Source organism: Zootermopsis nevadensis, unplaced genomic scaffold (genome assembly GCF_977971745.1).
Source record: "Zootermopsis nevadensis isolate Lab colony 2312 unplaced genomic scaffold, Znev_1.0 Znev_ptg000002l, whole genome shotgun sequence".
NCBI classification, from domain to species: domain Eukaryota; kingdom Metazoa; phylum Arthropoda; class Insecta; order Blattodea; family Termopsidae; genus Zootermopsis; species Zootermopsis nevadensis.
Window position 1 is genome coordinate 15,864,291 of NW_028259134.1, and position 24,703 is coordinate 15,888,993.

The 24,703-nt window shown below is 37.8% G+C and overlaps 2 protein-coding genes across 9 annotated transcripts in view; one reads left to right on the plus strand and one right to left on the minus strand.

Annotated features, from left to right (window-relative positions):
• Positions 1 to 24,703, minus strand: part of LOC110835194 (GTPase-activating Rap/Ran-GAP domain-like protein 3) — a 245,277-nt gene that overhangs the window by 81,586 nt on the left and 138,988 nt on the right. The gene's annotated exons all lie outside the window — the stretch shown is intronic.
• Positions 6,844 to 24,643, plus strand: Cyp49a1 (Cytochrome P450 49a1). Of its 3 annotated transcripts, XM_022075168.2 has the most exons (12): positions 9,924 to 10,031; positions 10,130 to 10,225; positions 12,507 to 12,746; positions 13,589 to 13,835; positions 15,184 to 15,300; positions 16,127 to 16,203; positions 17,928 to 18,129; positions 18,840 to 19,002; positions 20,710 to 20,879; positions 21,109 to 21,187; positions 21,513 to 21,731; positions 22,249 to 24,643. In XM_022075168.2, exons 3-12 carry the CDS (start codon positions 12,524 to 12,526, stop codon positions 22,372 to 22,374), a joined length of 1,623 nt encoding a protein of 540 aa, XP_021930860.1. In that variant the 5' UTR covers positions 9,924 to 10,031; positions 10,130 to 10,225; positions 12,507 to 12,523; the 3' UTR covers positions 22,375 to 24,643. The 3 variants fall into 3 exon arrangements, with proteins under 3 accessions (XP_021930859.1, XP_087207277.1, XP_021930860.1); XM_022075167.2 differs by lacking the exons at positions 9,924 to 10,031; positions 10,130 to 10,225 and adding an exon at positions 6,844 to 6,944; XM_087351151.1 differs by lacking the exon at positions 10,130 to 10,225 and having other exon boundaries at positions 9,901 to 10,031.

Below are 24,703 nucleotides of genomic sequence, written 5' to 3' on the forward strand. Positions count from 1 at the left end.
ACTTCCTAAAAATCAAATATCAATGACAATTTACAATAATTTGGCGCCGTAATATGATCACTTTATGCATTAAACCGATGTGACGAAACAGATGTGGACATAGATCAATCTTGTACTATACATACGGTTACGATAACCAGCAACAAGACCACAGACGGAGATAAACGAATAACACTGATTATATAATGACTTTAGGATCTTCCAAGAGTTTTATTTTAGTCAGATGCTTCGAATCTCGGCCGTGTAATTCCCTAATCTTACCTTTTTTTACGTGAATTCCTTGGATGCTGTCTAATGCAAATAGTTCAATTGCAGTTTCTTCAAGATTCTATTTCCTTTTCCTCCCACGCTACCCTCTTCCTTTCTCATCTTATCTTTAACCTATTCCTAAATTATCTTTCTTCTTAATATCTTTACAGCCGAAATATACAGATAGGGTCTGATCGGTTATCGGATGTTAAAAAATAAATAACGCACATCACAAAGCGGGTCCTGTGACCAATTGCAACTAGAAAATCACATTCCAGTCCAATGTAAGTTCAAAATTCTAAATGTGACAAGGTAAGATGTCCTTACAAAGTAATCAATGGACCAAAAACCTTTCAGAAGTTAATATTGACTCAGATGGTCAAAACATTTCCCTGCCTTTTACACAATTCAAAATTTCGTTACCGTGTTCGTAACAACCCACCACTGACTAACATCCTGAGACACGACACCAGACAACATCCTCATATCTTGTATCTTAAAACCCATTTTAATATTTTCTGGGTCTTTGTCTCCCAAGATATATCTTCTCTTTAGGTCTTCTGGCCAGAATTTTGAATGCATTTCTTCGCTTTCCTTCTCTGTTCCACGCCATATCCATCTCATCCTCTTTGATTTGTAACATCCGATGTAAAACACAAATTAAGATGGCTTCATTTGTTAAAATATATGAAACCAGAGACGTAAAGACGTCAGATTGAGTGCACTAGGATGTGTTTCATCTGTTGCACAAGACACGGATGTTTTGTCTGCTTCTCTTTATGGCGTAGTTTAAAACTGAGTTGCTCCAAGAACTTTCACTTTAGGTACTAAAGCAAAACAGAAATGACCTTGCTATTTGTGGACTGACAGTGCTTTATTATTAGCGGCCTTGAAATCTGCGTGTTGTTACATTCATGTATACCGCAGAGACCACTCAGTGTATTTTGCTGTGTAATGCTATTTTGTCTCTAGAAACAGAGCTTGTGATATTACATCAGATCTAGCCTCTTTCCAACCACACAAAACGTTCTACACCCTGCACAGACAGGCGGCAGGTTTCCTTAGACGGGTGATTAGTCAACTGTAATGCACGATATACAGAGTGTCCCCTAAACTTTTATGAACACCGAATTAATGAAATGACACTTACTGAATTAGACAATCTATCGTAGGTGTTCAAATTGACCGCAGCTAGCTTTGTGGTACAGTTAACAGCGGTAAACAACTGATTGACAAGCGGCCACCATATTATAATATGTATACATCTTTTTGGGACACTCCGAATTAGTTCGGAAATTTATCTCTAATACATAAACTGAGCACAGGGACAGCGCGTTTGACTCCTACTGCAGAGGAAAGATGGATATAGTGCAATAAAGAAAGTAATAAATAAAGACAGACAAAGAACAAACGGAGAGAGAAAAACAAAGGAAATTAAGAAATGAAGGTAGAACGGAATAAAAGAGAGAAATAAACAACCGAAGGAGCGTTGTGTAGTTCTGGATAGAAGCCTGCTTTCCTACCGAACATATTTAAAAATATTGTGTTGATGTATATGGTACCGAAAGTTTATAACGAAGCGCTGAAATCAGTTCGCGTGTTATTCACTTGTGTATTGCTACGCACAATTTCGGAGCAGAAGTAACATATTCCAACATAAGTGTCGCTCCACCTCACAAATTGGAGCGTCAGACACGTTTCTAATAATGATCTACGAAATTCAAAGTACGAGGTTGGGTTCTCTTCGCTAAGTTTCGTGAAAATCGGTCATCTGGGTAAAAGCTGACATGTACACGCGCATGCGCTAACAAACATCATGGCTGTCTCATTTCTGCTTTTCTTTCCCAAGGAAGGAAAGTATAAAAGAAATGAAAGAAAAAGGTGTAAATAAATAAACAAAAAAATTAAGAAATTATTCAAATATTCAAGAATAAAGAGAGAAAAACAAAAAGAATAAAAACCGAAGACGAAGATGAAAATTAAAAAAGGGAAAAAATAAATGCCCACTGAAAGAAGAAGCTATTATCAGCAACATGCAGACAAGTCCTAATAAAGGAACTGATACATTCAGCAACTCGTCGACATATTTCATTACATTTTAATTAACAGCTATTACTTCAGATTACCTGCATCTCTGTCAGCTCAGCTTTTGCAATAAATTACATCACTTCCTTGTGCTCCGTCCTGCTGACGAGTGGCGTCTGTTACATTGTCGCTCAGGCTTTATACCCGTATACATCCTTCTCATCCCTTCCCTGACGTCACAAAGTTCGCCAGTGCATCGGTAATCGTCTGGACTTGTATCAGGAAAATACACTCTTCGAATCGCAGCCTGCCAGAGGATTTAGGGGTATTTATCAGACTCTGTAGGCAAATCTGATCATGAAATCTTTAAACAAGTCACAGGTTATTGTAGCTATAATTTTCAAAATGACCTCAACAAAACAATTTTCATCTTCAGTTGTCCCATCCTTTCAACAGAAGGGCAGACCGGATAACAGACAAAATGCACAAATAACCTTGTTCAGACAATTGCTAAATGACAGCCTCCATTATAGTAGCTGATTAGTGGGTTAAAACGGAAATTGTCTCCAACAGATGGCTCACCTTCATTTCAGGACAAACCGAAATGTAGTTCATTAAGCCTAATTAATAATCTAGCCTACCTTCCAAAACAGTGCAAATTTACTTGCGCTTTGAATCAACTCGCGTCATTTGTTCATTAATGAAACAGGTGTAAGAGATGATAGAGTAGGTTAGTGTAGCGGTAACTTTCTTGACTTTTTCAAAAGGTAATCGGTCCAAATGTCGGCGAGGCTACAGACTGTCCGAAGGAGTTGTCTTTCTCAGTCACTAAGCGGAAATTACGGTAGAGTACTTTCAAATAGGTTAACAAATCTCTACCAATTTTCAATAGTTATTTATACGACACTACGGTAGAAAACTATAAAAATAATAATATCACAGTGTCCAATAAAAATGCCTCGAAGGTGCGTAATGAAACCGAACTGGAGTATGACTGGGACACCCGTTATAAGAAACTACAGCATTGGTCGTTATGTCTGATTGCGTCAGATGCTGTTTTCAAACAGCTCTAGCAACGCAATCTGTGGTCATTCGTCGATTATGACACTGGAATGAGGCCGGTAATGAAACGAATGTGAGCTGTGGTTGCACACATACACTCCCATAATCACATGTTGTTGAAAAGACGGCTGTGTTGGGGTTAGTCGGACGTCACTGCGACGAAATGCTGGCCGGCCACATGCATGGGCAATAAGCTCTGTGCCTGTGCCTTCAGTCCGTCCTCTCAACTTCGTTTCTTATCCTTCCTTTTCCTTCTGCTATCCCTTTATTTCAAAATTTTACTTTCTCTTTCTCCCTCATATTTACCATCTCCTTTTTATTTTTATTTTATTTCCCTTCATCAATTTTATCTTTAAAATTCTGTCGTTTAAACTTTGTTTCTCTCTTTCCCACTAAACAAATATCTAATCGATTTCATAAAATTTAGCAAAGACTTGAAGTGCTAAATTCAACTCGATCTGTTCATGCGTATAAATCATACGCGGCCAGTTAAAAAAATGGATTGTTATGAAAGATGCATAATAATAACAACTGTAAATTGTTTTCGGACAATTCGCGAAGCGGGAAGAGTTAGTTGGTTAATAATTCACCAAACGCAATTAGCGCCTATTACACACTAATTGGCAGCTGGCGGAGAGAAGTACCCAACAGGTTCGATGTCCTGGTGATTAGTCGAAACAACGAACGGCAGGTTCCATACATAATTTCTTATATAGTTACAGTTCATTAACATCTGCGTGCAGAGTTACAAAGATATTTTTGGACTCGTGTTGTTTGCTTACTCATAAAATATTGAAGGAACACTGCATGACTCAAATCGTTACGTGTCTCTTGTCACTACTGTGGTGACCTATTTAAGTCGTTGTGACTTTCAGTGGTTTCCTTATGGTCAATACGTAAACTAAAATCTAGTAAAAATAACATGTATCAAGGACTCATGTTGTTTACGGTGATTAATGTAGTCACAGTGGGTTTGAAGCCTCGTCAGCTCCAACAGATATTTGATCCTGAAAACGGTCGTGGCCTACTTTAAGGCATAGGTGACTTATACACGGGGGTTGCGTTCCTACAAATCGTCGCGTATACTGAAAACGCGTAAAAAAGTAAACGGGGATTGTCAATGTTATATTACTCAAACGAAGTTTGTAAGGGGAGTGGTAATCCCACAGGGCTTCTGTGAAAACCTCTACAGCTGGCAGGGATTCCAACCTAGGACGATTCAAATACAAAGTAGAGGTTGTGGTCATATAGAGTATTACGATATTTCGTTATCTGAACCGTGGTCCACTGAATAAAAGTCAGAGGACTTCACTGCGCGATGTGTGAGGCAACTCGAAAGGCAGGTAAACTGTTGCGTTAAAGTGAACAATTAGAATAATCAATCTGCTGGTACAAAGTGCGCAAGACCCACACTTCGCTGTGCAATACAGCACAAAGAAAGGAGTTTCACTAAACCTACAACGCAAACTATGCAAAATTTACTGAGTCATTCTCTTTGGGGTATAGGATACGCATTCAGTTTCGTTAATTTGGATCTCGCCATGTACTCTGATGTAACATACGCTAACACCTGAAACGGACCAAGGTAATTCGTTGACGAAAACAAACGAATATGAGATGGGCGGGGCATAACGCCTCATGGATAGATGAAATGTTAAATGCACACAAACTTTTAATCGGAAAGTCTGAAGGAAATAATTGCCCGCCATTTACAGAACTCGAAGGCTCGTTGTCGTATTCACAAGGATCTTGTGCCAGATGAATCCATATTTATTTGACTGGTTCACCTGACACATAGGAGTTCATTTGCGGGCTCGTGTGAAAACGATAACGAGCCTATGGGTCCCATAACCAGCGAGGAATATTTTGATTAGGTGAGTGATTATTCACTTTTCAGAAAAATCAATGCTCCATGAAATTTATCGGTTACAAACAGGAAGTACTTTGTCACTTTTATTAAACAGTATATCAACAAAGTGAGACACTTATATTTTTAAAACGAAATATCATTTTTAAAGTATGTATAAATGAAGACAGTAAACATTTGTAACTAGCGAGAGATGATTTCCACCACCAGATCGAGTAAGTTTTGTAACTGGTACATGAAAGTAGACAAAGAATTAGCTACTGGATTTTAATTAACATGAAAACGACATACTTGTCTTCTTTCACATATGGCGAATTTCGTGGTTCCGAAAGATTTAAAAGCACTTTGTTCTCATAAGTCCTATGCTTTACGCGTGGAAAATACTAAACTACTTTGCCAAAGTCGTACGCTAAAACGACCACAAGCTTGTTAAGTCAGGTTTGGTTATGTTGGTTTAGGCTGAGTTAGGTTAGCCTAGGTTGGGTTAGATTAAGTTCGGTTGGTCATCGGACTTGCCAGCTTCGTGTCATGTGGCGTACCGTGAAAGTAGCTACACTCGATCTTTAAATCCAGTCTCTTATCTCCCAAGCGCGTGTCAGGAACTTCACCACAAAGTTACCCAATCTATTTTATTCTACTTTTCTTATATTATTTGTAATACAGTCAACATCATACTAACTTTACAGTAGTTGACGAAGTTTTGTAAAACAATCTATCAAATACAACTACCACTGTAAAGTTACGTAAATAGACGTTACATAATGAAATGACGGTAATTTCATTGGTTGTACTGTGAATACCAATTCAAAATGACCGCTTCGAAATCACTGTCTTGAGGCAGAACATAACTCAGCAGCATTACGTTTGAAAACTTGGGTCACTGACTTAGAGATAAGTAGGAAAGGTGACGTGTTCAAATTAAGAGGCAGAGAAAATAATGGTCTGCTGAAACGTTACGTTTCTATAACTGCAATTTTTTCCAGCAAAAAACTTACCTAATCTACGAGGATATCGCAACGTAGTCAGTGACCGATGCTTCGAATTTATCGTTTCCCTCCAATTTCTATATAAACTGTGCTATTTTGTAATACCAAGATGACGACATGTGTATGTATTTGAATAGAAACACATAATTTGTTAAATATCTTACGTTTTATAAGAAATGAATGTAATTTAAGTGACAGAGGAGTACATGAAAAGGACCGTTATAATTTGTATCTTCTCTTGATATTAATTCAACAAGGAGGAAATGGGTTGGGCAGGTAGCTTGCACGGTGGAGAAGAATCAACGAGTGAAAGATGAATTGTACACGCCTCAACTTCGGTTCGGATACCAAATTCCCCACAAGCCTGCCCAAAACAACTTTCATCTTATCTGTTAGAGTTACTAAAGGCTTCCCATATAGGCACACGCCTCATGCTAACCTGCAAATTATTTAAAAGTTCACCCATTACAAAATGAGGAAATATAACATTACTGCGCTAAACGAAGTGTAAAAACAGATATACTTTGTTATTAAAGCAAATATATTTGTCTGTTGTGCTACACATTGCTTGTTTGTGCTTTCACTTTCAATGACATTGCGAACTGAAACTGTAGTTTGAATTGACGCTGTATTCTGAACCACTTCTCTGCGAGGTTTGCTGGAGTGCAGATCCAGCCCATTCGTCCTCCAAACCTTACAGGGATTGCCGTCTACTGTCTCTCTGGTCAGCCAGTCACGTGACGTCTACGGCGAAGGTGAGTTCATCTTTATAATTATTTCACGTTAGGGATTATGGTTATATTGTCATTAATTTTGACAAACGACGTCTTGGAAGACTTTAACGCATTAGAGCGTGAGAATGTGGTGAATGCAATTTTCTGGAGAATGAACGAGACGTTGATTTTATACTATCAGAAGGGTACAGCAAGAGGATGAACTGTGGATCAGGACACGGTTGTGGGAAGAGGTATTACTGAGGTGTGTTTCTATGATTGGCATATAACCTGTTCCCTCAGAACAATGCATGTATCCCATGAAACAGAGAGTGTAACCCACACATCAGTAGCAATACACAGTGGGTCAGAAATAGCATTATTTTGAATGACGCGTACACAAAGTCTGTCAAAAGCAGACGCTGCCATCGCAGTTCAAAACACAAGACCTGATGAAATATACCAACGAGTTTTATGGCAGTGAAAATACCTATGGTAATCTATGTTATTAAAACTCCTTATGGACTAGTAGTTTGATAGAATTTCCGGTGGAACATACTGCCTCCATATCCAGGAATTCTAAGTTGCAGCGACACATACCTATCTGAATAATTAAATAATATTACTGATATGTATGAATTATCATTTCACTTTGTATGATTTGAGGTTTTCACAGCGGTGAGTATGAAGATTTCTGTCTTCTGGGTTGTTGCGCTGTTTGCCAAAGTTTCAGAGGTCATACTGCCTCCGTCATCAGGGCGATGAATCGCAACACAATGCAACAACTTACAAGACAGAAATCTTCATCACTTCACTTGTTAATTATCTGTGTCAGGAATTTCTTCTAAGTAACTAAATATTATCAACGAATTTAAAGAAGTCACGTACAGAGAATTGTGATCACAATTTAATAATTTAGAAAATATAATGATATATTTTTCACAGACGTTCTGTTTACAATATATCTTCACACCCAGTTCAGTAAGAAACGAACGTGTTAATGGTGACCGTATGTTTCTTTAGGTCTCGTACCAGTGTGCTATTACGTTGTCAGTGAAATCAACTTCCAGTTACGTATAGAACGAGGACAATACAAAGTAGTTACAGAATCTATTGGCGGAACAAATTGCAGTCTGGGAACACAAGGTTGTCAGGAAATACCGTAATCCCTGAAAAGGATATTACAACATGAGCACGTCTACTGTAAATTAATTCAATTTAACGATGCTTTGTCAGTGACATTAGTTATAGGTCGATGACTTTGTATGGTTTCTTTCTCTCGTGTATTCATCTCTCGTCCTCCCTCATCTCCTGTATCCTTTTTCACCTTTATAATTTCCCTCATAAGTACTTATAAAAACTGCCTTACTCCTACAAAAACGAAAAGCGTTCTAATTCCATGGATCAGACATACTTCAAAATCTAACAAACTCTCAATGGGCAAGATATCCATCTCCTTTTATGTGACCCAAACTTCATTCTTCATCTCTTCTTACACCTTTGTATCTCCTCCTTTCGAAGGTTTATGATCTATTTTAAGACATTTGGTAGGGATTTACTTGGACGAGTGATTAGCCCATCGCAAGGTCTCTACCAAAGAGATGGGTGAGAAATGGCCGCTGAATTTTGCTTACAAAACATCCCAAAATTCATTACCTTGCCAAAATTTTACATAATAAAACATAATAGGAAAAACAAAATACAAAACTATTTTCTCATTTATTTAGAACTTATCTTGACGAATACATCAGCCTTCAGTGACATGCATTTCTTGGTTTTAATTAGTGCGTACGCATCTTAGTTTCGCAGTATTTATTTATCTCATAAGCGCATAAATTGTTTCCTTTTACGTTGGACAGGAAACAATCATGAACTTGAATGAGTGTGACCCCTGTAAGCTTCTTAAATATATCCAAGATTCATCACCTACGTTATGCAGTTCTACGTTTGAAGGCAAAATCTCAGCGTTGAGAAAACACACGAAAAGTCTGAATGAAGTTCGACGGTCTCCAAAGCGGGAGTCAAAGCTGGGATCTCCGGAATATGAAGCAGAAATGTTATCTACTGAACCATGTACTTCGCTTGAAGTGTTAGCATTCTTGTCATTTAACGATGTTGTATCAAATAGACTACATAAGCTGTGTTGCCTGAAATTAAATATGAGGGATGATGTATCATCTGTAGGCTGGATAACAAGCTGTTAGTGACCAAAATTCCATAGAGACATTTCCTGAAAAGGGTATGTACTCCCTCCTGGAGTACCTGTAATAAATTAATTTTTCGATGGTATAAAAAAAAGTCGCAACTTTAAGAAGGAAACATTCACTGCGCTGAGAGTATAGCCTGTTGATGCTAGAGAACACAACGAAAAATTAGACAATATATGGCCAACGGCCGGAACTCCAAAGCAGACCGGAAGTTGAGAGTCACAGAGTACGAAAGAGATCATCTATTGACCTAAATTGTGACCAGAAGATTATACACACTATGTTATATTGTTACATCATACGATTTCAATACCAGTTTAAAGCATAATAGACGAGTCAAAGTAAAAAATATCTGCTTGTTTCTACACTAGACTTATACAACTGGAAACATTTAAAATCAACAATAAGTTCCTTACAAAATTTCTTGTCTCTTTTACAGGAAACCTCCTCTTATTTCGCATTGCCAGTTTCAGTTGCTGGACAGACTTAGTGCTTTTCGTAAGCTGCAAGCGAACAGCAAAATAATAATTTTACTTTCAATCAGACCGAATGCTCACCGAACTGAAAGAAAGCTGATTTATAATGGGTTGAATTCAAAACACAGTATTGTTACATAAGAAATCGGAATTGAATTTCGGGTCAAGTTAAACGAGTTCAAGTACTGGGTTAGTCCACCTTTTCAACAGAAAGTTGTTTAGCTGAACGCTTCTAAACTAGAAAAGTGGCAACGTTTTCCACACTTATCTCTTGTGCGATTTGAGGTGGGTTGGTAGTCTGCATTTTTATTCCAGTTACCTTGGCGTGTTATGTCACTCCGAAGGAAGGAGATTATAAAAAGAGCCAGCATCAGACAACCTGTAAGACAGAGTGATCACTAGTGCGGTCAGAGGCACATCGCGTGCTTACATGAACGTATAAAGTGGTAAGTTGACAGTGAACTGTGAAAGTGAACGAGCTAATTATATCAATCATTATTACACGCTGTTGTTTTAATTCTGTCTTGTTTTAATTTATAACCAGATCGGCGCTGCAGCTGACCACTCACTCCCATCTAGAGCCGTATTTAAGAATGACTAGGAGCCATACCGTCTCTCCCTCTAAGCGTCTGCATGGAGTGTACAGCTTTACTTTCTTAAATTTTATAATAGATATCTAACAGCTTTGCTTAGTCTCACTTATGTTCCTTAAAACGTAACCCTAATTGGGACAATACTTGTAAGCTTCAGTGACATCAACGTAAAAAGACAAACGAGTATTTTTTTTATAAATTTTCATTTGTTAGGAAGAAATTCTGAACAACTTTACAGCAGACGTGCAACAACTTCTCAAAGACAAACTTTTCCTGTGTTCTCGAATTTTGTTACCAGTCGGTGTACTGTAGTCTTAATATGTACTTCCATGTGAGCTTCGATGCTAAGTGATTTTCCAGAATGGGCACATGTTCCGATCGTGATCACACTGTGTTTGAACTTTCACAGCATTTGTGTAGTTTCCGTTTTCATCGGCCTAGCAACATTGCTGACCTTGACTGCAGTGTCACGAGGGTGGGGGCTGATAGAGTTTATTACACGTGGGTAGACCTGCTTATAATTTCTTCATTGCACCGAATAACTTCAATGTTATTAAAATGCGTGTTAAACTGTACATTATGTATTTATTAACAGTTGATTATGTAATTATATGAGAATATTACTACTGGATGAAAACGTCTACTAATTATGATTAATTGAACAGCATATCAAGAGCAGAACTACTTGTTTATCAGCTCTTGTAAATCTGTTGCAACTTTGGTCAACCTTCCAACTTGCTAACAGAAAAAAAAATTGTCAGTATGGCAAATCATGACGAAGCTATACAAATGCAGATGCGTAAATTACAATTACTAAAACGTATTGAAACTTAAAGGGGTTTACGTCACAACATACAATAACTGAATCTATTTCAACACCTTATAGTCTAAAATTAATATAAAAACGGATGTTTCATATGGTGTTTTGATAACGGTTATTTCTGTTACTTTAACACACAATTCCACCAAGCTGATCTAACTAAGGTACGGCAGAATAGCTCATCAAAAAACAGAATTAAAAACATAATATATCGTTAATTATTAAATTATATACCTTTAATTGAACCTTTTCCAACACCTGTTGAATATATAACGAAATACAAAGAAACAATGCGTGATTATACACATTGTGTAATTAGTCTTGTAACAACAGGTTTGTATACGCAAATAAATAAAAATAATTTCGAATAGGCAAAGTCGTATAGAATGCGTCTGGAAAAAGTGTAGGACTTCAGCACAAACAATCACTCCTATGCGTAACCTAACCAATTCATCTGTTAGTTACACTCTTGTTTTGCTTCTAAAGGCCACATGTATACGCGTCCTACATTGTAAAGTTGGTTGCCAGCTACAATATTACAAAACTGGAACATTACGAGATGCTCAAAATGTGTTTTTATTGAAAATTACATAACTGGCGGTCACTGGAAATCGTGTTTACTTACTATAACATGTACATACTAGAATAACTCCACAGTGTAACGTATATTTAAGCCACAGTAATGGAAATTTATCGAAGGTATTAACGGATACAACTAACTTTCGTCGTTTAGTTTGTAATTCTAGAGGCCAGGTGCAAATGTAGACGAGATGTACTAGGGTTTTATGTACTTATTTCATGGATCTTAACTTTTAAGAGATTTTTTAAACAAACGTAAAATATATTAAAAGATTTATTTTACCCTTCTTAATGAAATTAAGTCTAGGTCTGTGTGGTTAATGACATTATCAGCAGAATAAATTCATAAATATATTGCAACCATTTATTCTTTAAATTCAAATATACACTTTAAATGTTATAACCTTAACAAGACACTACATAAATTAATTTTTAATTATCGTTTAAACCAGGTAGATTCCGGTTAATCTGCCCCTGGATAATTGAGAGTTTACTGTCCCTCATATAATTATTTCTATGATTAGCGATTTTAGAGAAATGTCATGAAGCTAAGAATTGAATCTCATGTTAGATGTGACTTAAGATTTAAGGTTTTCACGGCGGTGAGTATGAAGATGGCTGTTTTCTGGGTTACAGAGTCGTAAATTCTGGTAGAGGTCTATGGACATTTAAAAAATGTTAGCTGCAACCATCTTCAAGGCTCGTCGCACCAGTAAAAGACGGTAAAATTCTATCAGACTACACTGCGCAAGAACCCAGAATACAGCTATCTTCAAACATTAAATTTCTATGACATCATTTAGTGTATACTTTTCATATACATTTTCACTGAATTCTACTAAGTACTGTAATTATTCATAGGGTGGATATATTGTTTTAGTTACGGGTTAATGTTGATGAGGACAACAACTTTTAATCTATCGTTCCAGAGGCTGGAGTTAGGATCATGGTGGTACCGAGAAAACTGCTAAACGAGGTGAGAATGAAGACAAGGCTGTTCATATGTCCGTCTGGGCAGCGTCCTCACACCACGAGTCTTCAACCCACTGCTGTTGCCGTCCTGGAAACGGAACTCGAGGACATCAGGGGTGCCAAACCTTACAGCAAAGTGCCAGGACCTAGAGAGTTGCCACTTGTTGGCAACGCATGGAGGTTTCTGCCTTACATCGGTAAGCGGAGACATTTTTAAATTTGTACTGAGTTTACATTTTGGGCTGATTTCCGAAATCACAAACACTTGTAAAGCATATACTGTAGGCGTGTCTTTCCAGTTCCGCCCTATAAAATTTGTAACAACGAGCCTGGAGTAATGGGAGTTGGTAAAATTCCGAAAGAAATTACCTCTTTATATTTCCCTTTCTAACGAGGTAGACAACCACGCAAACCTAACACCCACTTTCGTGCAATTCAACAGACACGCAAACAATTGAATGACAGGTTTTTAAATAACATAATTATTTTCAAAAAGTCACCCCCTAAAGCTGCATATACAGGCCTGCAAGTTACACAAGAAAGATGAGATAGCGTCTTGTGAAAGACGCAGATGCTTAGCACATAAGCAAATCGAGGAATGTGTCCTTCAGCGCTTGATTACGTCACAACAAACGAAAGTAGTTTTGAATTTACATGGGAGATAAAACAAGGTGTATCTTGCGTGAATAATAACAAATACAGATTATGATGAATGGTCTGGAGGGTGAGGTATGGGGTGATACCCGTAAATAAACCAGGGGTTTTTCAGTACAGCCGAATATCTTTAATCTAACCTGCTCAGTACGTACGTACTAACATATGGAAAGACAGAATACAGAATTTGAAGGTTAAGTTTGTTTAATTTATCTGTCATGTAACAGTGCTGTTTTTCAACTAAACGATTCAGCAAATGTTAAGGAGACTTTTAGACACGCAGGTGTGTATGACGACATTGACCTCACTAGTTCAAGGTGCTGAACTTTAGCTTATGTTACTACGCTCCACACAACCTGCAAAGCTTGTCGTTTCATGTTGAAAGGTCACTTCTCCATCGAGAAGTTGGATGTAGTCATGTGGTCACTTTACAAAGACTACGGCAAAGTAGTGAAAGTAGGGGGTCTGATCGGACACCCTGACCTCGTATTCGTGTTCGACGGCGATTACATCGAGAACGTCTTCAGGAGGGAAGAAGTGCAGCCCCACCGGCCCTCCATGCCCTCACTCCGCTACTACAAGCAGCATCTCAGAAAGGATTTCTTCGGTGAAACGCCCGGCCTCATTGGCATGTAAGTGAGACGACCCGGAGCAACGGTGAGAAGGGAAAATTTGTTTAATGGTCTGAATTCATTTTTAATTGGAAATCCCCGGGTTTGAATCTCGGCCAGAAGACTGGCTATTTGACTGAGACTCTGGTTTTCCTGAAAGTTTATAAACACAATAAGCTATACTGAAATAGACCAGGATTCGTTTGTTCTATATCCTTTCTAATTTATTACTCATAACTATCGTAGGTTACCATTTGCTCACCACAACGTATTCAATTGGAAACGCATAGTTAAATAATCAATCAAGAATGGAAAGGCGTATTCAGAGAAGTGCACATTTTATGAAACGGTGTTATTTGCAATTCTGAAAAAAAAATCTTGCCCACTGGGCACAGGCGAATTAAAACGAACGAGAAAATTACTTTTTAATCACAGTTTAAATACACTAGAGACTGGATTTTAAGTGATGGGTATAAACAGGTACTATTTTTGGATCCCCGAAAAACAGACCTTCACTTTCATTCACTGTTGATAGAAGTATATATTGTTCTTAAGTGAATTACACTACAGATACCATACTGCATAATTAGGCCAAATAGTTAGTTTCCTTTTGTCTAAAATTTAAAATCCTTTCTGTAGTGTAAATGTCGATTGTCTTCTGGGTTGTGTGTAACTAAAAAAAAGGTTTCGTTGGAACGTATCAACTCTATCTTCAGGAGAGTTCACTGCAGCGCTTCTCCTTAATTAAATACATAATCGCCATTTTCCTAGGATTTTGTTAAATATAAATTGTATAAAATACATTTTAAATAATAATATCTAATGGCATTTATATTATGTGGTATGCAGCAACATTTAATCGAGGGGGCGTCTTGGAGAAAATTTATAAAATTCTACTTGTGTTTATTGGAGCTTAAAGACGTGGACAGACTGTCATGTGATGTAACTCGGGTACCAAAGAAATATTTCTTTACTAGAAATTCTATTAGAGCGATGTAGCTGCCCATCCTCTGATTCAGTATCGTCACCTAGTAAGTTTTCTATGAGAAAGTAAAGATATGGGATCCTACGTTTAACAATATGCGAATATCGTCGCGTACGGGACTTAATTCTTTTCCGGGCAGTAGAGTTTCCATAATCCACAATTATCTTACCGCACCAAGCAATTCATATACGGGGTGATTCATTTAACGTGACACCAGGCCAAGACAGCATTCGACGGCAGCAGCAGCGTGAAAACTACCGGGATGTGAGTAAGTCACAACGCACACCACGGTCGTAGCATGCTAGTAGTTGGGTTTCGAGTTACGTGAAACATTCTGTACAACCACTGCAGTAAGATTCAAACGCTTGTGTTTCTCTACCACAGACATGGGCCCCAGTGGGACGAGTTTAGGAGCAAAGTACAGCAGGTGATGCTGCATTCTGGGGCCGCCAGGAAGTACGTGGGCCCACTCAACGAAGTGGCAAGCGACTTCATGACGAGGTAACACGAGCTCAATTAAACAGGGACTTTTTAGTGAAGTTAAATACTACTGCAACTGATCAAGAAATTCCCCACTTTCATAGAACCCAAAGCTTCATTACAGTATTTATAAAAAACCGACAAATAATATTATGAGGTTTTCACGACGGTGAGTCTGAATATTTCTGTCTTCCTTATTTTTCTAAGATCATTTTAATCTTCAATTTATGTCCCGGGCTCGCAATTAGTCTCTTATGGGGTTTACCAACGAAATTTCTGTTTATTTTTTATTGAAGTATGATGCGAAGTACGGATTATGCTACACTAATATGAACCACATTTTATTTTTCTTGTAAGCTTTTAGTGTAGACCCATGATCAATAATGTTGAATAAAATGTCCACGCGAATGATTCAAATTCAAATTTAAAGTTTTCACCATTATCTGTCAATTGTAGCATCAGCTTGGGCAATGTCCACAGACGACATTAAATAGGTGTGCCCCGCTGAAAACAGCTGTGATCGACACCAATATTACAGATAATGACTTCGGTCCCAGAATTAGAGACTGAATTGGTTAGCACGCAGGAGAAAATGACTGCGTCCCATTTGTTAACTCTATAATTCAGTTACATGAACATGGTCTTTGTTCCTGGATACGAAAGACTTAAGGCAAAAGTAATTCTGAATAACGAAGCAATCTGTAGTAGCACCAAATGCATAATAAGGGCGTGCGATGGTATTTAATAGTCTGCGAATTTAAACATGTAAATTTGAAAACTAATTTTATGTATAGTGTGTATATCTGCAATATTAACCATCTGATGTCTTTTTTCATATGTCACTTAGGATACACATCCTTCGAGACGAAAAAAATGAGTTGCCAGAAGACTTCCTTGGTGAAATTTACAAATGGGCACTAGAATGTAAGTAGTTTCATTGCAATATACTTCTCCATATACAGATTAAAATGTTTCTAGCAGCTACAAAAAGTGCTATCATTTTAAGTACGTAATAAATTAAGAATAATGTAATAGATTAATTTAAGACAGTGTTACTTTAATGAAGTCTTAGGATGGTTTTGTAACTGTAATAAAATAGCATACTTATTATTTGTCTGCTACCTGATAACTAATCTTGGTTGTAATACCAAGAGATCATCTTGGATAATATCTTAAATAGGTTATAATTGTTTTCATTCTAATCCCTACCCACGCACTACAGACAACATGATGTGTATCTACTGATCTCTTTCTACGTTTTATCTTTGTGATCGGAAAGACGGAATCAGGCAAATACGAATTACATTTGACTTACAGTATTATTAAAGACGTAACTCGAACACCATCGCTACATAACACAAGTTCGCTGTGACGTCATACTAAACCTGACTGGATATACTGGGTTCAATTCCCGGTAAAACTGTTGAAATTTATTGTCTTATCACCACACCAAGAACAGAAGTAGATCCGTCCAGCCTCTATCCAAAAATTATCACAAACTCTGTCTTTGAAACTTCTACGGCTGGTTAGCGAATCACCTGAGTCGCGTTTGGTTAGAAGAATGAATTACACTTAATTCAATGTCTTTTGTAACATGGCGTAGATAAAATAATACCGTTCAGGTAATTTATATTGCCCGGTAGATTACATAACGTCGTGGTAGGTTTCCAGTTAAACTGTGCCTCGTGTAAGGCTGCAATGAAATTTCTGTAGCCATAGAAAATTAGAGATAAAAGGATAGCAAAGTACCTTGTTTTTTTAGGTAACTGCACTGAACGTTTGATGGAAACAAAAATAAACCATGCAATATTAATGACTCAATAAACCGTTCAGTAATATAATGAACCAGAAGTAATACATAACAGCTGTTAGACGACCGCCGGGCAAGAGCATTTGTTATTATCGTGACTAATAAAAGACCTCCACTTGACTAGCTATGAAAAGTAAAAGTTTAACTTCTTGGTCTAGCATTTGAAACGTAACTTAAAGCAAACCGTAACATAAGTGACCTAGTTTCATGGTTCGCGTGATTGCACCAGGGCAGCTAATTAAATAAAAGAAACTATACTAAACAGTCGGTTCAAAGTCACGCATTACGATCTGACCGCGTCTTTAATTACCCTAACAACATTAAGAGATCAACTCTAACGTGTTTTATTGTAATGATTTCTACAGTTGCTTTACTCCTAGCCGACAACTTTGACTGATGGTTGTAGTTTTCTCATTTACCCAGGAAAATCTAAATACTCTCACTCAATAGTCACAGAGGCTTTACTACTTACACTCCCTAGCTATTCATAATAATCAACCTACCTTTTAAAGTCGTACAATCAAATCAGTATAGAACACATTGCTTCATAAACTGAGAAATATAAATTTGTTATTTCACGAGGCGTTAATTTATATTATAGTCTTAAATTCCTAAAATAAAGGCAGTAAGCTGCTTCGAAGCGTTAGCATCTACCTACAGGTCCAGACGGCTAAAGTTCGCACAAAACCAACATCGACAAAGAAAATTTACCTTCGAACATTTTCGTACTGAGACGAAACAAGCTGACGGACAGACATACACGACTTTTATTCTATACAGATGATGCACAGAACATGTGAAGACGATTACCTAACGAGGAATGATTCTCTGCACACAGCAATTGGCAGCGTGGCGCTGGACACAAGGCTTGGATGCCTGAACAGCGAAATTTCAAGCGATTCTGAAACGCGTCGTATCATCCAGTCGATACACACCTTCTTCGTGAATGTGGCTGAAGTAGAACTCAGGACCCCTTTCTGGAGGGTCTTCAGTACTCCCACATGGAAAAAATATATTGGAGCCCTCGACGTCTTCAGAGAGTGAGTAACATTAATACCGACTTACTTCTCATTCTAAAGCTGAATACAAGGCAACGCTTTTTGATTATCCTACAAAGACCTATAAAATATGTTCGTTGAGGTATATTTTTAGTATTTGTAGCTTAAATACTGGTTAGATCTCCGGGTTTGTCTCAAAATCAGATACACTTGAATACCTAAACGGAATTAATTATTAGACTGTGGTCCTTTGGGTTGTTACGACGCGTATGCTTATTGTACATCATTTTTTTCGGAAAACATGCTACCTCTGTCTTCGGGGTTAAGATATGTAGCTTTGGGGTTGTATAACAACGTTTCGGAGAAACAGACTATATCCATCTTCAAGGTTTAACCCCAAAATGCCACTACGAAACTCACACCTCAGTAAAAACCTAAAAAACTTGTGAATTTCTGATATCCCTTCTCAAACACATTTCATTAATTTTTAATTGATTCCAATGACTGTGTGTATATTAGATTAAGATATTAAACAGACGCAACGTTATGAAGTTCGTAACAATTTAAACTATATATCAGGGGCTTTTAAAGATGTTGCATATCCTGTTTTTATATATTTTCTTCCATATAAGAATATATCTGTGTATTTTTTTTCATATTCCGTTCAACTCATCAGTTGATTTAATCGTCCTAAAACGTGAATCCACTTTAACTACATTATCCAGTGTCAAAGTCTTTTGTATTTGGTCCAGGCTGTGTATGAAGTACATAACAGAAGCAGTGGACCGTCTGAGCCAAGAAGGAACGGGGACAGATGAAGAAATGTCCATTATAGAGAAAATCATCAAGAAGACTTCCGACCCCAAAATTGCCGCAGTTCTCGCTCTTGACTTGCTACTTGTGGGGGTGGACACAGTACGTAGACACTTACTTAGCAAGTATCCAGAAAATTCTCATCTATTGACCACCTGCTAATGATTTCCCGTAAGGGCGATGACTATTCCTTAAATAAGAATAATATGCGGGCAGGAACACAGTTAATTAATATATATTACAGCGTGTATAATTTCCTAAAGGTGAGATAATATTGCGGCATGTAGCACGCATAAGGGAGATAAAAAATGAGAACATTTATGTTGAAAACCCTGAATAAAATAAACGTCTCGGAAGAACTAGGCCATGGTTGGATGATATCATTAAAATTGGTCTTAAAGAAATAGGGCTGGCAAGTGTAGCATACGTGTATTTTAGAATAGAGACAAATGGCGGGTTCCATAAAAAACAGAGAACTTCTTGAGTTTCTGATCGACTAACTTCTGAAGAAGGACTCTGCTCCATGGGGGTGAGTAGGTCAGTTTGTTAGTAAGAATGTGAGGACGTTAGTGGTTGAATGTGATGAATGGCGTTCAAGAAACAGGCTATAAAAACGACATTTTAATAACATAGGGAAACGTGCCGTGTTAAACACCGAAGATGTCCGGATGGCTAGCGAATGGGTGGACGTGTTTCTATATTTATACCGACAGAACTACACTGTACTTTCTCTGAATCTACGGCCACTTGCATGGTAACCAAAACACGTATCTATTTTACCTTTTTTTTACCTTTTTACGTTAGGGGTGGATTTGTATGTAATCCGAGCGGATATACCACAGCATCTGGTACATACGAAATCAGTTCCCAAACATAGATAACCGTATCTTCCTGCCTGCAGATGTACAGTCTCGACCATGTTAGACATTACCTACACGATAAGTGAAATGCAGCGGTTGTAATCATTTTCATATTTTTCCTCATTCACTCTAAATCATGGGTTTTCAAACTTCTTAAAACCTGGGGCTCAAAATCATGCCTTATCGACGTACGGGCTGCAAGGTTATACAAAAAAAATTTACTAAAACACCAAGGCATTCTGTTTAAAATATTACCAAGACACGCCTATTATCTATTACAAAGTTTCACATTCTACTCTATAATTTTCTTTAATAAAATCAGTCGTTGTTGAGATATCTGACTATGCTTTTGTATGTGTAGTCTCTTCCTAACAGCCAATGTACCCCACGCTTGATTGTAGACTTCGTGGTTCGTGCGACGCTAAAAAAGGGTATTAAGTTCTGAAGATAGCGACTCTAGTAGCAAGAAATGCCACAAGGGCTAAGGCGGCGTTTGACCAAACTTCTGCCTTGTCCGACCTGCTCTCGTATCTCAACAATCTTACCTTCGCGTGTGGCTTACTCATAACCCTGATGATGGAAGCAGTAAGCACTTTTGAAACGCCGGTAAATTTCTACCAGACTACACGGAGTAACTTCCCAGAATGCAGTAATATTTCTCTGAACCTGCTTCGAACCCTCGATTACAATGTGGTCAGAAATGTGCCTATGGAATTAGTTGAAGAATTTCAAGAGGGATATTCTTTTACAAAGGCGGGGATTTTGTTTCCATGCATAATAAACCGAATCTGCTTCCTATGTATTTCAACCGCTCTGAATCTGCCTTTTCTTTCAAGCCACAGGCACAACCCTTAATGCTTATTTCGTAAATAATTCATTATTCATCCTGCCATCATTATTACCACAAGCAAAAATACGTGTATTTATATAATTTATATATTTTACGCAGACGTCTATATCAGTGAGTTCATCACTGTATCAGCTGGCGAAGAACCCAGAAAAACAGGACAAATTGTACAGAGAACTTGAAACAGTGCTACCAACTCCAGAAACACCTGTAGATGTGAAGTGCCTAGACAAACTCACATATCTAAAAGCTTGCATCAAAGAAACATTAAGGTAAGTATAAAGTAACTATTTCAAACCCTCGACGGGTTGCATGATCGGGGATCCCCGACAGAGGCAGAGGATTTTCTTTTAACCTCTGCGGTTCGTAGTGATGTAAAGTGTATTATTTTGAATCAGAACTAACTAAAGAACTGGCTTTTTCATTAAGATACGTCAAAACGTCGGATTCCAGTCCCCGGTCAAATATTTAGTTAATTATATATCGCATGTCCTGTTTCAGGATGTACCCTGTAATAATAGGCAATGGAAGGAGTCTCCAGTCAGATGCCGTAATTGGAGGATACAGAATACCAAAAGGCGTAAGATATCTTTAAGTATTCTACAAGTTTTATTGTATCTTTCTTGGCTTACGTAACCATACAGTCGAATTGCAGGGCAGATGTAATTTGCTAATTTGAAACGATATTGGTTGAAAAGGTCGTGGCATATTTTAAGAAAATATTCCAACTTTTGTATTCAAAAACAGTAGAAAATCATGAAAACCTTATCGGAATAGTAGATCCCAGGCTGATTACGGCCTTGCAACTCACTAGCCGAAGAAAGATGGCGATTCTATAAACAGCGAAGTTAATTTTAAAATGTAAAAAATGGTTTATCCTAAATGCATCGTGACTTTGTCCGCAGACACACATCATATTTCCTCATCTCGTAGTGAGCAACATCGAGGAAAACTTCCCAGCGCCTGACCGATTTCTACCTGAACGATGGCTCAAATCCGATCAGTGCCCCCTCACAGCCGGAAGCAAGATCCACCCCTTCGTGTCACTGCCCTTCGGGTTTGGGCGTCGAACGTGTATCGGGAGGCGATTCGCGGAGGCAGAACTTCACATCCTACTTGCCAAGGTACGTCATGCACTCATATTTACACGCAGCGATTATGAACACGAAAGAAACTCATAGAAATTTCCATCTTATATGAAGTTGCGCTTTGAGGTTTCATGGAAACTGACCGACGTTTCAGTGGTGCTTATTGCCTCCGTCATCAAGGCACAGACGGAGACAGCAAGCACCTCTAAAATGTCAGTAAACGTCTACTAGACAACAAGACAATATCCCAGAAGACAGTCAAATTTTTAGCCTACAGACCTTACAAAATTATACGACTTTTATTTGAAACATTTTTCAGGAGGATTATCATTTAACAAAGTACGACAAAAATAATTGGTACCAATGCACGTGGAATATGTAATTGGATAAGACATGCAGCACAAGATTATCAATCGGGAAACATAACCTCTAAAAATCACACTATAACAATTCGGTACATCATACCACTCATTCTGATCTTACTTCTGATAACACTGGGCACAATTCCAAACAGGGCAATTTTCTTACTACACCAATTTCTTTTTATTTTCAGATATTTCGAAAGTACCGCGTGGAATATCACTATGAAGACTTCCGATACAAGATATGCCCTACGTATATTCCAGAGAACCCTCTCAAGTTTCGTCTCATTGAACGACACGACTTACGTCACAACTAGGACACTTCAATGACGTCTCAGTGACCGTCTTATTTACCCACGAAACGTCCTGGGCTTAGGCACGAACATCCAGGATTCTGTGCCGAATGTTCTGCTATTTTTTAAAAAGTGTTTCGAAACGATGGTGAGAATCGTGGAACATATCATGCATAAACCATAATTATTTCAGTCATACAACACAAATGAAAAACATGTGAATTGGGAGGTTGAGATGTAGGTTGGACGATAATGTCAAAGCGCGTCTTAAGTAGGGTGTGAGGATTTGAGAGGATTCACTCGGCACAGGACAGGATGCAGTGGCGAATTCCTGTAAATACGGTAAATAATCTTCGAATTCCATGCAAGGCCATGAATTTATTATCCAACTGAATAAGACTCAGTCTCTAAAAATGACTCAGCTCTATGGAGTTATTTAAGTTGTTATTAATTGTAGTAATTAATTTCACACACACTGCCTATTTTTGTAGTACTGGTATAGAAACTCCGTTTTGTATATTTTTAATGTTCGACCGCTGAAAAAAATTTAAAAACTTATATAAAACGAGAGAACGGCATGAAAGTCGCGAGAAAATCGTGTTCGATTAATCGATTTTAAGGTTATAAAATAGTGCCAGTTATTCAATGTACTTGCCATTCTATTTTAAGAATTAAAATGGAACAAAAACATATTCGCTTACCGACAGCTGCTAAACAGAAAATATGTTGGTGACGAGAGCTTCACTTACCTAGAAACAAAGAGAATGCACCAGTTAGTATTTAGTCTTATCTTAGGCAGATACTAACGTTTCGGGGAGAATACTGTCTCCATCTTCAGGAACAACACCGTTACTTCAACCCTGAAGATGGACACAGTATGTTTCTCCGAAACTATGATATTTACCTGCGAGTCTATATGGAATCCCACAGCAACATTATCATCGATATCCATAAAATTACACACCCACGCTCGAAAAGAAAGAATAAATAGAGACCTAGGACAAGACATAAGGACTTCCGTTTCTCTGAACCTTGGACACAACTTAAGTGCATTGAAGGCGTGTACAAGAATAAATTATCTCCATAATTACCAACTTTAACTGTTTGAATTTAATTAACAGACTATCAATGTATGAATTAATGAGGCAATCCAGAATCAGCTACGGGTTTGCATGCAATAACTATGAAGATTTCAAACACGTGCCCCAGAATTCGACTGGGGCGACATCTACCGGCTAGTTATAGCGTTAAAGCCATCGATCCAATGCTGGTCGGAGGCCTTCGACAGCTCTTGCCACCTATCGGAGAGATGTGCAAACGCTTAGCTTGTAACATGGCAGAACAGGAGTGCCGTAACAGTGGCACCACTGTCAAATTAAGCACAGACTGAGATTAGGCTAGAATTGGTGATAATATTAACTGCATGAAAATAATTGTTCACCAAGTATTTTTTGTATAGATCTTTGCTGTCACCTAAAGTTTCTACATTTAATATAAATAATTCTGGTTACCTACAGAAAATTGTAATATTAAAATGCATTAATGTATTTTCCTTTGTTTTCCTCATATTACCAAATATTTTCATTCGTGAAGCACATTCGATTGGCTATTAATAATCTGTATCATAAAACAAAATTCGTGTTGTTGCTTTAGTTCCCAAAATAGCCACACACGAGCAAAAGCGAAGAAACACCGTGAAGTAGCTTCTCGAAAAGTCGATACAGAATTGAAATTCAAAATTTATCACAAATCAAACACTTTCTTTAAGAAAAAATCATAAACCGCCAGCCTCTACACACTTGTATTTTTTCAGAACTTTCTGTACCTGTTGGCCCTTCTTCTCCAAGACGCTTTATCTGACTACCCCTAAGGTACCGAAATTTTACACGGAGTTTCGCGGGTATTTCCAGGGCGATGGCCCCGATGGTAAAGGAGATCAAATTCTGCCCGTCTGCGAGGCGAAATATCACAGAAGAGAGTCATCCTATTGTTATATTTTTATGCATCATCAAAGGAATCTTAAAACTCTTGTGATAGAATTACAAAATTTACAGGTTTATATAAAATATGAGTCACAGACGGTTAACACCACCATTACTGCCAACATCATCACGACGAAAAGTGTGTTACCACTTTGCTACAAAGCTGGCACACCTGTCTCCCTGTCTGGCGAATTAATTTAACCAGTAACCGGGTGAAAGCATTATATCGAGAGGTATTGATTGCCACCAAACAAAGCCTTCACATATTTCATGTTGTGTTCATATTTCAATAAAGATGCATTGTTCATTTATGACGTGTGTTGTGTTCGTCAGGACAGAGACTAACCAGGGAGGTGTTTACATTTCTGGTA

Excerpts from the sequence above, each read along its gene's own strand:
- Cyp49a1 (XM_022075167.2), top strand. The coding sequence starts at position 12,524 with ATGGTGGTACCGAGAAAACTGCTAAACGAGGTGAGAATGAAGACAAGG. Across the intron at positions 15,301-16,126 it reads GCAAGCGACTTCATGACGAG|GATACACATCCTTCGAGACG; the intron begins GTAACACGAGCT and ends TATGTCACTTAG. Across the intron at positions 21,188-21,512 it reads GATACAGAATACCAAAAGGC|ACACACATCATATTTCCTCA; the intron begins GTAAGATATCTT and ends CTTTGTCCGCAG.